Source organism: Meleagris gallopavo, chromosome 5 (assembly GCF_905368555.1).
Source record: "Meleagris gallopavo chromosome 5, MGAL_WU_HG_1.1, whole genome shotgun sequence".
NCBI lineage: Eukaryota > Metazoa > Chordata > Aves > Galliformes > Phasianidae > Meleagris > Meleagris gallopavo.
The window spans coordinates 43,437,332-43,450,727 of NC_139408.1; the positions used below are offsets into that span (position 1 = coordinate 43,437,332).

The 13,396-nt window shown below is 35.5% G+C and overlaps 1 protein-coding gene across 1 annotated transcript in view; it reads left to right on the forward strand.

Annotated features, from left to right (window-relative positions):
- TDP1 (tyrosyl-DNA phosphodiesterase 1) overlaps positions 1–13,396 on the forward strand; it is a 37,324-nt gene that overhangs the window by 7,659 nt on the left and 16,269 nt on the right. Inside the window, exons 9-14 of the mRNA XM_085225476.1 lie at positions 674–752; positions 2,470–2,655; positions 2,847–2,895; positions 4,624–4,690; positions 9,347–9,454; positions 12,111–12,213. Of these exons, the coding sequence (XP_085081602.1) occupies positions 674–752; positions 2,470–2,655; positions 2,847–2,895; positions 4,624–4,690; positions 9,347–9,454; positions 12,111–12,213 (592 nt within the window). The remainder of the gene's footprint in view (positions 1–673; positions 753–2,469; positions 2,656–2,846; positions 2,896–4,623; positions 4,691–9,346; positions 9,455–12,110; positions 12,214–13,396) is intronic.

Genomic DNA, 13,396 nt, shown 5'->3' on the forward strand with positions numbered 1-13,396 from the left:
CTTCCCGAGCTGCTCATTCTGAAAACTGAAGAACATGAAGTGCTCCAAAGCAGATTTACTCTCATGGTTATAAAGTTTGGGTTCTACTTAAATAGTTTAATTTCTATATTTTGTGTAGAATGTAGAACACATTTAGGTTATTTTTTTAAAGTTTGAAGTTTTGAATTGTTGCGTCTGGATAAATTACCACTTCAGTATGCATGCATATCGTTTTTGTCATTCTTATTTGTAATATTAAGTTCCGTTTGAATCTCTTATGCAAACGTGTTGAATTGATCAACTTCTAGTTTTATAAGCATATGTTTTAAAGAAATGAAAAAAAACTGAATCAGTAATTTGACAGAGATCTCTTTAAGTGATAGAGATGCTAAGTTTCTTTTAAGTTTTTCTGATGTTTACTTTGTAAAATTACTGGTAGAAGAGTCTGAGTTGTTATAATTTCTCTTGTATAAGGAATATATGTGCAAAAGATATTATAATGAGGATTATATTAAGAGTAGGCATTTTCACTTTAAGACAGAGCACTGTGCAGGTATGTTTCTGATGCTAATATAAGGCATGGCTTTCTGTTAAGAAGTGGACTACCTTCTACTTCCTGCTCATAAAGTAGCTTTTCCCATTGATTTGATTTCTACTATTGGCTGGTAAAGCTACAGATATTTTCTTTCTGTAGAGTATATCTGCTTGGTTCTACCCCTGGGCGATATCAAGGTATCGATAAAGAGAAGTGGGGTCATCTTAGGCTCAGAAAGGTACTGTAACGTTTTTTATCAATATCATTTTAACTGTAAATGTAATTTGAGAGCATTCATTAGTTCCTCCTAATTTTGCAGCTACACAACAATATTGTAATATGTTGATTTTTAAGTTAGCAAAAGCTAACTTAAAAAAAAAAAACAACTTAAGCTTACAACAGAGTAGATCTTGCACGTTATATTCCTCAGCCCCATTACCCAGGTCAGCTTGCAGTCCAAAGTGTCATTTGCTTGTGTGAAGATTCACCATCATTCAGATGGCTTCCTATATTGCTATTAAAAAAATTGTCAGACACCAGTCTTCTGTGAGTAGAAGTCCAATATCCACACAAGTTTTCTTGCCAGTAAGTCAAGGAGTGAAAACAAAATAAAACAGAAAAAAAAACTATAAAGGAAAAAATGTTCTTACGGCATTGTTTTTGTGATTTAAAAAGATTAATAACCATGTAGGTATATCTGGTAGCACTACATTGACTAAGGCCCTTTAGTCATAAGCCTCTTCCATAGAGGAGGGGAAGAAGGTCTCTACTACACACAAGTTCATATGTGCTTATATCCATCTGTTTTTAATGTGACATTTAAATTCCATTCACAGCTTAACAACTTAACTAAACAGTTTTTTTTGTTTTTTTTTCTTTTCAATTGTTCTGTTTTCCTTCCATTATGGTGTAGGCTTTAGGGTATGAATTGAATTTTAAGATTAGCTATCACCAAATATGAAAAGCCTTGTAATTACAACTTCTGCAACTCTTGTTTCACAGTTACATGAAGAGATCCTAGCATTCCTTTTACTGGTTACTTAATGTGGGAAGTCTCTGGACTCTCAGGATGCACTAGAGACATAACAGCACACCAATGTGGTTAAAAGATATTAGTCTACTTTATTGTTAAACACTACTCTATTTATACATGTTAACAGAGCATTCTGCAAAACAGTCTTCAATCATTCACACAGATGCTTATCCAGTCAGATCCGTGAGACATTCTTTGTTCTTCAGACGGTGTCCTTGGTTCTCATACTGCTTATCTTGCTCCACAGCTGCTGCTCTGAACAGTTTTTTCTTGTGTTCCCACAACTTAAAGGTTGGCTTTAATGCTTTTGGATAAAATTTTGATGTTTCATCTTTTCCTAAAGAGCAGTATGTTTATTTGGAGATCATAGAATCATAGAATGGCTTAGGTTGGAAGGGACCTCACGGATCATCAGGTTCCAACCCCCTGCCACAGGTAAGGTTGCCAGCCACTAGATCAAGTATCAGATCAAATTACCTGGGGCCTCATCCAGCCTGGCCTTAAACACTTCCAGGAACGAGACATCCACAACCTCTCCACAACCTGTTCCAGCACCTCACCACTAAATCAGTTAAAAACAAAAAACAACAACAACAAAAAATGAACAAACAAACAAAAAACTCCTTCCCTCTAACATCTAATTAAATCTCCCTTTCTCTAATTTAAAACCATCCCCCCAGTCTACTAATGTAAAAAGTTGATTTCCCTCAAGTTTATAAACTTTCTTTAAACATAGGAAGGCCACAATTAGGTCTCTTCACAGCCTTTCTCTTTTGCCAGGCTGAACAAGCCCAAGAACCTAATGGGTGTTTCATAATTACCAGGTTGTTGTCCAATAGAGGATATTGGAAACAATATCAAACCCTTACTTAAGGTTTTCTTTGTTTGTTGAATGTCTTAATGTTTTAATTTTCCTCAATAGCTTTTGAAAGAGCATGCTTCATCAATACCAGCACAGGAGTCTTGGCCTGTTGTAGGACAGTTCTCAAGCATTGGTTCCCTGGGAGCAGATGAGTCCAAATGGCTGCGCTCAGAATTCCAGGAGAGCCTGGTGGCTGCAGGCAGTGGTGTGGCAGCTCTTCTTAAATGTGATGTTCCGATTCATTTGGTATGTCTTTAGGTACTAGGTTTAAACTCCAGTGTGATTTTATTTGTTTTGAAAAAAAAATGAAGCTTTTAATGGTTTATTAGATTGATAACAAGTTTTCTTTAAGGTGATTTTTTTTTGTTGTTGTTTGAAAATTAATCTCATGTACATTTAAAGCTACATTATTAAAGACAACTTTTTTCTCCATGAAGGTTTATCCTACTGTGAACAATGTGAGGCAAAGTCTGGAAGGCTATCCTGGTAAGCAGAAGAGCAAAAGGAAATCCATTTTATTAGCTTTTTGTGGTAACAATGTCTTGCAAAGTCATTTCAGTGATTGCTGTTGAATGAATCTAAAGTTGCCAACTTGCTGACAATTTGGCTGAATAGGTGGCAGCAGAATTCTTCTATTTGTATTAATGGGATTCTGACTCCAGTGCTATTATGTTTGAACTAAAAAAAAAAAAAGTGTTCTGGGTATTAGTGTATATATAACATGTAAATCTGTGTAATCACGTTCATGTGTAATTGTATAGGAAAATGCAGCTCTTGTCCAGTGTTCTAAGTCCAGTCATACTTTGATTTTGGCAGTATATTCAGGTTTGTGAGTTTGTACATATTCCAAGTTTATCTCCTGTTGTCTTCAGTGTCACTGTGGACATCAGTTATAACAGAACTTTTTTTTACTGCTCATTAGCCATTTTTTTGATAATGCAATGTGCAGTTGGTCTGTTCAGTCTTCCTACGTTTATCTTCATTAAATCATTGTATTTGTTTAAAAAGCAGTCTCAGTCAACCTGAAAGAGATACTGTAATGTTCTGTTTGATGCAGTAAAGGGAGCTGTCTAGTGTCACTGCTGATGATTAGTCTTCAAAGGTCATGGCAATTGGATAAGACTCCTGAGGACTGAAAGGAAGGAATTCCTTCTTGCCTTCAGGAAGAGTAAAGATAAGGAGGGGAGGATCTGGGGAATCTCCTAGTCAGCCTTCAGTTGATCCCTAGGGAGGTGATGCAGTAAGCAATCCTGGAATCCACATCCAAATATGTGGATAAGAAAATAATTGGGAGTAGTCAGCATAGATTTTTTTAAAAAGAAAAATTTGACTTAGCCAAGCATATGTCCTTCTGTGATGAGACTGACTAGCTTAATGAATGAGAGGAGTGCACTGGATCTAGATCTGGGTTGTTTCTAGATGAAGTATTTTCATTAAGGTTTTCAACATTATCACCTATAACGTTCTTACAGATAAACTGATGATGTTCATGCCAGATGAGTGGGCTGGAAACTAGCTGAACTGCCAGGCTTAAAATATTGGGATCAGTGGCATGAAGGCCTGCTGGAGATCCACCACCAGTGGTTGTGCCAAGCACTGATTCTGGTGTCAGATGTTCAGTTACTTCTTATCAGGATGGTGGGGTGAAATACACTCTCAGTAAGCTTGCAAACGATACAGAATCAGAGGAATGGTTGATGCAACAGCTGACTGGTGCTGCCATTCAGAGGGACCTAAATGCTGGCTGGAGAAATTGCAACATGTGCTAGACTAAGACAAGATACAAGACATGCAATTTCACCTGAACAGTTCTTGCTTTTTAGAATGTTTGTGTTTTTTTTCTGAATGCTGCTTGTTTTATTCCCTCTAGTTTGTGTAACAGCTGCAGTTTGTTGATTTTTTTTTTTTAAGTAGTGTCAAAACAAAATTACCCACATATTTCTTTCAATAGGACTTAATTCTAGAGGCTGCATACTGGTTCTCTTTTTTCTTCTAGTGTATATTTGCTATTTAGTCTTTGGGAACTTGTTCCATTGTAAAAATACTTTAAATTCTACTATGTATATTCAGCTATATTCTACTTTATATTTCTAGAGCATTTAAGTTTTCAAAAAACAAGTCATGGGCACAGTAGGGATAACGTTCGCGAGTCCCTTGCTGCTTTCAGAATGTCTCTCAAAAAGCAAATACTGTTCTTTTTTTCTTCTCCTTAAGCTGGTGGTTCCCTTCCATACAGCATACAGACAGCACAGAAACAGCTGTGGTTACATTCCTATTTTCAGTAAGTGAAACTTGTTTGCTTTTTCTTAGGCAACGTGTTTAAACTTTTGCTGTTGTAGTACTTGTGTGTTAAAAGTAAATGTGATGAGAAGTGAGGTATCATTAAACTCCTTAAGATAAAAGCCTTTATTTCCTTATCATCTGTTTTCATCTCCAAAGTATAGTCAAAAGGTGCTTTTTTTTTTTTATTCCAACCTGTAAAAATTACATGCAGTACTGTTGCTGATGGAGGACGCTGCCAGATTTTGCAATCCATAAACCTCTATTAATACTTCCCTTCTCTGAATTGGAATCATGTTACTTTTTTAAAATTCAGCTGAATTTCACTTTTCTACTTGTGCTTCAGTCTTCTCAGAAGTTCAGCTGAGACACAGCAGGGTTAGGAAGGCTTTGTTTGTTTCGAGTGTTGAAGTTCTACTGCAAAATTCACAGCTAGTTATGGTAATACTGTCTTTTGTTAAAGGTGCCTGACATTTTCCATTAAAAGCTTCTATTTTCACTTACTACTAATTTTTGCCATATTCTAAACATCTGAAAAATTCAATGCCAGATGTCTCCCTCAGGCTGAATTTTTTAAAAAATGTGTTGTTGTTGTTGTTTTTGAGAACAATAGGGAAAAGTTGTTTTGCACAAATCAAAAAATAAAAACAAAGATCTGGTAACCTCTTACAAGACCACAGCTTTCCATTCCTTTCACCAGAAACTTTAACTGTTCCAAGTGGAAGCTGCTCTGTTAAGATACTTTACCCACACTGATATACAGTCAGAGTTGGTAAAGATGCATATTGAGAAGGCTGAGAATACAATTGCTAGTTGCTCAGAGCATCTCCTATTCTGGAGCAAGCACGATTGCTGCTGTGAGTCTTGCTGGCCAATGTCCAGCCTTAATTTGTGTCTTCTGTGATAAGCATATACTTTGTGAGAATCTTACTGGAAAAAAAAACGTGTATTTTCATATATATGTCTCTAATGAATGATCTCATTAACAAGTTATGTTTTATTCCTGCTCAGTGAGAGCACTGCACATACCTGTCTCGTTGACCATATTCATATCCTGCTCTGACAACAAAAAGGCTGTATCAAAACCATCTGGTTGTGGATGACAAGTGACCTTGCATAATCTGCTCTTCAGTGATAGTCTAGGTGTATATTATTATCCTGTAGTAATACAAGACACTGCACCTTGAGGAGAGCCTGCATAGAAGTTGTTAACATGTCCTGTGTTTCTTATCCATGGTAATCTGGGAGAGACAGACAATGGTTGGTCCTGTTTCTGTAGTATTAAATACAAGATGAGCTTGATATAGTAACAAGACTTTGAGAAGACAAAGAGAATAGAGGAATTGGTCTAGCTCATTGGAAAATAATACAAAACTTTTAAGAGATGAGAGGGCCTGCCAGGGTTAAAAGAGGAGAAATATTTTATGCTTAAAGAGAGGGAGAAGGTGTATCTCCTTTTCAGAAGGAGAGAGGGATTTACAGAGTTGGAAAATAGTGGTCTATAGTCTCACCTAAAGAGGCAGAAGAACCTTTTTCCCAGACATGCAAATCTTATCCTGTCTGCAGGCTGCTTTTCTAACTCTACTGATAGTTGAGTGTGTCTAACCTGGAGTGCAGCTCTGAATTGTGATCTCTTGGAAGTAATTTCTCAAAAGAACGAGAACTGAACTTAATATTGATTTCATTTTTCTTACAATAGCAAACAGTGTGTGTATATATATATATATATATATATATATATATATTTTTTTTTTTTTTTTTTTTTTTTTTTTTGCTGTGGTAGAGCCACTTTTCTTTTCAGTATTATCTATTGAAAAGGAGAGAAATATAATCACCAGTGATTTGTTAATTGTTACTTTTTTTTGAAGCGGTTGATCAGTCTTAACAGTGCATAAACCATTGTATTTTTAATGCTTATTCTAATGACTGACATCTTTTAATGTTTATACAGTTTGCTTGTCAAAGTTTTCAAAGAATGAAAAGTTAGCTTGACTTGTCACTGATAAGTCTGTAATCATAGTTGCATTGTGCATTTCTAGAGTGTTGTGTATTCTTCAGCCCTTAGAGGTTTGAAGAATAGTCTGTCCTCTTTGAAGAGCTACAGTGTTGTTCCCCCAACATCATAGAAGATGAAAGATATGGAGCATTTGCTCAGTTCTATTATGGTGGGGATTAATGCTATGAGTTCTCTTAACTGTGTTCGAGCCTTGTTGCCAGTGTCTTAAGATAGAAAGCTTACTTACTGTTTGAAGTTAAGATCTACGTGATGAAAGAAGTGATGTTGTAGAAAATGAGTTATTCCTGGCTATGCTTTTGCACTGAATGTGTTTATATGGATTAATTTTCAGACTGTTAGGATTACCTGGCTTCCTTGTCTCAGCAGCTCCACTTATAGAGGTGGGGTGGGCTGTGTTTGGTCCTTTATCTTCTTTGTGCCAGAAATATCAGGCACTAGTATTGAACAATATTTGTTCCATGTCTTCTGACTGAATTGCAGTCTCTTATTTTCAAACTCAGAAAACTAATGGAAAGTGAAGCAGATATTTATCAAACATTTAAAAAAGAAATCATACCTCTGAAATGTTGCAAGTGGCTAAGTGGATATAAAAGCAGCAATTTGTAAACATTCTCATCTGTAGTGCAGTGCAAGTGAGTATTTTTCTATACCGCAAAAGATAACGAATTCATAGGGTTGTCACCACCATCACCATGCTCCCCTTGAAAAAAATTAAATGAAACACAAAAACAGTTATTGGAAAAATGGAGGGATAGGACAAGTTTTAAACCAGCAGTTTTCACTAGAAAATAGATTGCCCCTGCAGTTCAGTGCTTTGACATTAGAAATTATAGGCAGTGTAAATAAAAACAAAACAAACTGAAATGCCACAAAATACTGAGGGAGGAAATAGTAATGTTGCTGAACAAAATGTCAGGAATAGTGCTCTGAAGTCAGCTAAGATGTATTAGTGATAAGGAGCTCTTATCCTAGAAGTATAAAAGAATTTTTAAAAAGCTAGCACATTTTACTGCTCAAGTAGTTGATTTTGATATCTAATTCCTTTTCATCACCCCACACTTGGACCTTTGGGTTACATGGTTCTGAGATCCATCTGTCAATGGGATAACTGATGTAAGCTGTGGTTTTGCTCCATAAAATTTCTCAAAGCTAGTTTCATTTAACTTACTGTATTTATGCTGAACTGAACTTTGTAAGTCCAAATCCACTCAAAATTTACTGGAACATGAGCTCAGTACTTTGTAAATCCTCTGCTAGCTACACTGATGAAAAGTTTACAATTTTAAGCACATCAAGTCAGTTTGACTTGAACTAATCATGACTTTGTTATTATGTGCTCTCTTTCACGTTGTGCAAAACAACTGATCTTGGATCTTCAGGCCTTCTGTGATCTTTCAGCTCTTTTCTGAAACACACCTGGGCAGTTTCATGACGAGGTTGAAATTTAGCTTTATTAAATGTCAGATATTATGCTTGTTTGAAACACCTTCTAGTTCTTTTGTTATTCTGTTACACAGTTCAGAGAGATGCTTGCTTTTAGGCTGAAGTGAAAAGATATTTTTAGCAGTTATTTTCCTGAAAGTATCTGAATAATTATATTTGACAATTATATTAGTGAGAAAAATATAATCACACATATACACATATCCATATAAGCAATATATACACATATGTGCGGTAGTTCTGGAATACAGCCTCAGAAAATAAATAATATCAGACTTCCCCATCTTGAATCATCTTAGGCCTTTAGGTGAACACATCTCACTCAAGATGTTTTCCAGAGCTGATAAGCTCTTCTTGATCAACTTTTTAGAAAAGAAAGCTAAATTAGGGAAACAAGATTGGAACATAACATGCTCTGCCACAAATCCAGGGAAGTCTCTGATTTGATGTAGGTGTATTTGGAAGTCCTCTCACTTCCATATTTTTAAGCAAGGAGTTAATGGTTGCAGGTAAAAGTGCTTATAGTTACCATGGTTACCCACCTTCAGTTCTATGCATTCATTTATCGTTTAATGATTGCTTGCAGTTTAGTTCAGTAACATCAATGTTGTAATACTCCAGCAATGGCATGTTGTTTTAAACTGGTTTATGTATGACCTCTGCTGCCTTAAGTCCTTGAATTTCTCTGTGGCTTAGGGGCACAGAAAAGGGAAGTGGAAGAGTAGTGTCAAAGATCTGCTCTGTGCCTCTCCTTCATTTATAAATTACGCTGTAATAAGTTTGGGGAATTTTGGAAGGGTTAGTTTGGTGCCAAGACAAAGCTCATTTGCTTAAAGGCGTAACCATTTATCATTTTCAAAGAAGAAAAGAAAAATTGGCTTGAAGTTTGGTTTCTTGAAAGCTGGAAAGGTAGAATGGAAAACTTGTTAGGGGTTCCTGATATGCTGGGAATGTTTGTTTTTAGAAAGAAGAATTTTCTCTGGCTTCAAGTAAGGCTGGATTTAAATATTAAAAAATAAAGTATTTTTAGCCTTTCTGTGGGGTAAACAAGTATTAAATGCAGTATAGAAGCATAGCATTATCAAAGAACATGGCATTATATTGCACTGGGGGGAGAAGGGTGAACATTATTCTTGTTTTATTTATTTATTGTACTATAACAAAGAAATCTGAAAAACATTCCTTTTCTACTTCTAGCAAATGGTCAGCAGAAGTCTCAGGTCGAAGTCATGCCATGCCTCACATCAAGACATACATGAGACCTTCTCGTGACTTTCAGAAGATTGCATGGTTTTTAGTTACAAGGTAAATGACTAATTATATACTTCTCATTCCATGTTTAAAAGAAAAAAAAAAGTTCTCATCAGTTGCAGGCACAGGTAAGTTACTGCCATAATCCTCACAATACTATAAGTAGTGTAAAAAATTTGTCTATATTTCCTGCTTCATTTCAGTTTTAGAGACCTTCTATAGAAAGTCTTTAGATCCTCTTACTGGTAATTTAAATGAAAGTTTCAGTGGAGACTGAACAGACCTTAAAAATAGGGCCAAAAAAAAGTGTGTGTACATATATATATATATGTACACACATATATATACACATATATATGTACACGCACACATATATATATATAATGTGTGTGTGTGTGCATATGCAGATGTGTAAGCAGATATACATATACACACGCACATGCATAGCTTAACAGTATAAATTTTCCATTAGAAAAATGCTTATAATAAACAAGCAGTCTAGCTTTTGTAAGCAGCATAAGTAATTGAGAATTTAAATGCAGAAGATGTTTTGATTTAGGTCGTTCTTGGCATGTGTTTTCAGAAAATACTTAATTTTAAATATGTAGGAAGTTTGTAAGAAACACTTTAATTTCGTAATAGTGGATCAGCAGAAGAAAATAAATCTTATGCATGTGTCTTGGGTGCTACTTTTATTCTTTCTGCAAGTCTTTATTTGAGCATGCAGAATGACATGATATGACCTTGTTGTTCTGTTTGCTGCTGTGCTTTCAGAAACTTGAAGAGGACAAAGGTGAGAAGAGCAGGGGTAGTTGAAGGAGTAGCTGTTTACTCCTACTACATGTAGTTCATTTTTTGTGGTTTATTTATCTCTTCAGTCAGATGACCTTGTAATTACAAGTAAAAAATTCTGTTATCACAAAATACATGCACTAAGTACACAAAGCAAATCCTATTCTTTCTTTTGAGGAGGTGTCACAGTTTTTACAATTGAATTACCAAATAACCTGGATGTGATAGGGCCTTCTGTTCTTCAGCTTCACAATTGGACTAGCCCAGCAGTGTTCTTTCTCCTATGACAGTAGAAAAGAAGTGTTATTTGCAAAGAGCACATGAGTTTGGCCATTTTTTGCGGTTAATTCTGTTGTATTTGCTCAGATTGGGGAAATACCAATTTTACACTCTTCGTATCTGCCCCTTTAATGACTTCTGTCAACTTAGGCTGTACCTCAGCCCATCTTCCCAAACTGAGGTTTCTGTTTCTTTAAACTTGGCTTCCTGAAAAAAATCAACCTCAACTTCTTAAATGCTTCAGTTGCCGCCTTCTACTTCTAAGCACCGTATGTTCTCATGAAGATGTGAAAAACAGTACTGCATACAGAACTCGAGACATGGATGCACCAGGGGTAGATACAGTGCAAAAATTGTTTTATCTTTTTCATTGGTACCCTAAAGGCCTCTGTTTTAGCCTTTTGGGGCTGCACATTGAAATTATGACCTCAGAAACCCTTGGCAATGGCTCCATAATCTTCTCTGGGCTTTATTTTCCAATTTCAGGGTTCTGCATCAACTGAAGCAATAAAAATTTCCTAAACCTTTGGCTGACATTCCTTAATACACGGTGTTTGTGGATTGATGTTGGATACACTGGTTTGTTCATTGACTGCAACAAAATAGAATGAGTTAGGTGGTATTCACTCTATACTTCTGTCTACTTGTTTTTTTTTTTCTTTTTTAAGAAGTCAAAAGGATCAGCGAGTGATTCCTCGATACGAGGGAAGGTTTTGTTATTTGAATGAAAAAGTAGATTTGTTTCAGTCTTGTGAGCAGGAGTTTTTGTATAACCCAAATACAGTAGCTTATGGTGTTTGTATATTTTCTTTTAAATGTTCAGCTACTCAACCTTTTCTTTTTTACTTTGTTTTTTTTTAAATTTCATTGGTTGCTGCTGCTGCTGTCTACAATAGTAGCACTTAAGGTGATTGTTAAAGTGTGTAAATCATTCAAATGTGATGCTGGTTCACCTAATGCAGAAATTCATCGTTGGTTTGACTCTTTTTTCTCTCCCACCATATGCTACTATTAAAAAATATTCAGCATGCCTTTTGGTGAAAATGTATTGTTTAGACATGATATTATTCTGTTGGTTTTGAGAACTTTTGCATTTTTTGATGCCAACTTTATCTACTTCATAGCAGATAGTAATGAAGGATTAGCGATGACATGGTGCTAATCCATCCAAAACAAAGATAAGCTTGTTTGATATTTATTTGTGTTTATAAATGTATCAAAATATCTCTTGCACTTAGCCTTTTGTTCTGTTTAGCACTTGCAAAAATGTTCTATACTAAATGTCTTATAACTAGTCATAATTTAACTAGCCTTTTATTTTCTAATGTTGTCACATTGAAGCATTTACCAATATTGAGTTTCTATCTGAAATGTGCAGAGTAGATTCAAAAGGCTGACCTTTTCTTTATAGATCTGTGTGATATGAGCAAGCTTGTATAATTTTTCACATGTGTTCTATCAATGTCCTTCTGAGTATTGCCTCTGCTGTAAAAATAACAGTTAGGAATAATACTCAAATTACTTTCATTAAAAACTAATGTGATTTGAAGTGAAATCCTCCTGCCAGAAGTGCATTGCTATAGCTTCAGTATTTTCTGCTGTGAAGGTTGTGCATTACTGAAATGCTTTCTCTTTGCAGTGCCAATCTATCTAAAGCAGCATGGGGAGCTCTGGAGAAAAATGGCACCCAATTGATGATCCGTTCATATGAACTTGGAGTCCTTTTCTTGCCTTCAGCATTTGTAAGTTCATAGCTCAAGTCAAATCCTGAGATATGTTGAGAATCTTCAAGTACTGGCAAATATCAAATACTGAATAATCTAGTTTTTAATTCCTATGTTTCTCTGTCAGGAAGCTTATAGTATTTGTGAAGCTGCGTGACAGCTTCTTATGCTTTCTGCTCTGAGAACAAGATGGCCTTATAATTATTTTCTAATATTATTATGTGGGTCTAAAAACTTCTTCATAAGTTAGAGTTTAAATACTGAAGGATTATACCATCCAAACTTGGGATAACACTCTCAGTACACTGAAGACAAGTTTTACTCCACATATCCATTAGTTTAGCCTGTGGAGCTGAGGACTAGGAGAATGAAAATGTTCTAGTGAGGCATGAGGTTGATCTATCTTGTATCCAATGTGAATGGAGCCCTTATACATTATGGGGTTTGGTGCAATAAACATATGCATGTGGTTATCTCTTTAGCATATGTTCCCAATGATATATTTTGAACATTTTTCAGATTTAATATTGTATCCAGATCACTGTTACTAACCATAGCTTGACTAAATCTATTAACACATCAGGTTAATAGCACTCTTGCTTTGTTTCAGTTGTCACAGAATCCTATGATGCTGATTTCTGTGGCTTTATCATGCATTGTACTTGAGGAAAGTGATCCATTTTTTGTTTTTTCTTAAACCTGCTGCCTGATAATGGGAAGATGGCAGCCTCTTGTTCCTGTTGCTGATTGCTTCTTCCTCGTGAACCTACTGGTACCAAAACATTATGAACAGCAGATAGCTTAAGATCAGAAGCGATTCAAACTTCTTCCTTGTGAAATTTTTTCTCTTTCAGAGGATTTGTTGCAAGTTTCTCTGAGAAAGTTTGTATGCCAAAAATCTTTTAGAATATTTTTCTAAAGAATACATCTTTCATAGATAATGTTTGTGGATACTCATATAATGCTTAGTCACTTCTGTTGATCGGTAAATGAATTTAGCGCTCCTAAATGAATGTTTACTAATTTTAAAGACTTGATAGTTTCTGGCTGTAGCTGAAGAACTCTAATCTTTCTCTTGAAATTTACTAAGGCATTCCTGTTGTTATGTGGTCTTTGTAAGATTAAGACTGTCAGTCTCAGGCATCATTCTCCAGCCATGGTTTCTTTGGGAGACAGCTTTTAGAAATTGATTAATTAGAGA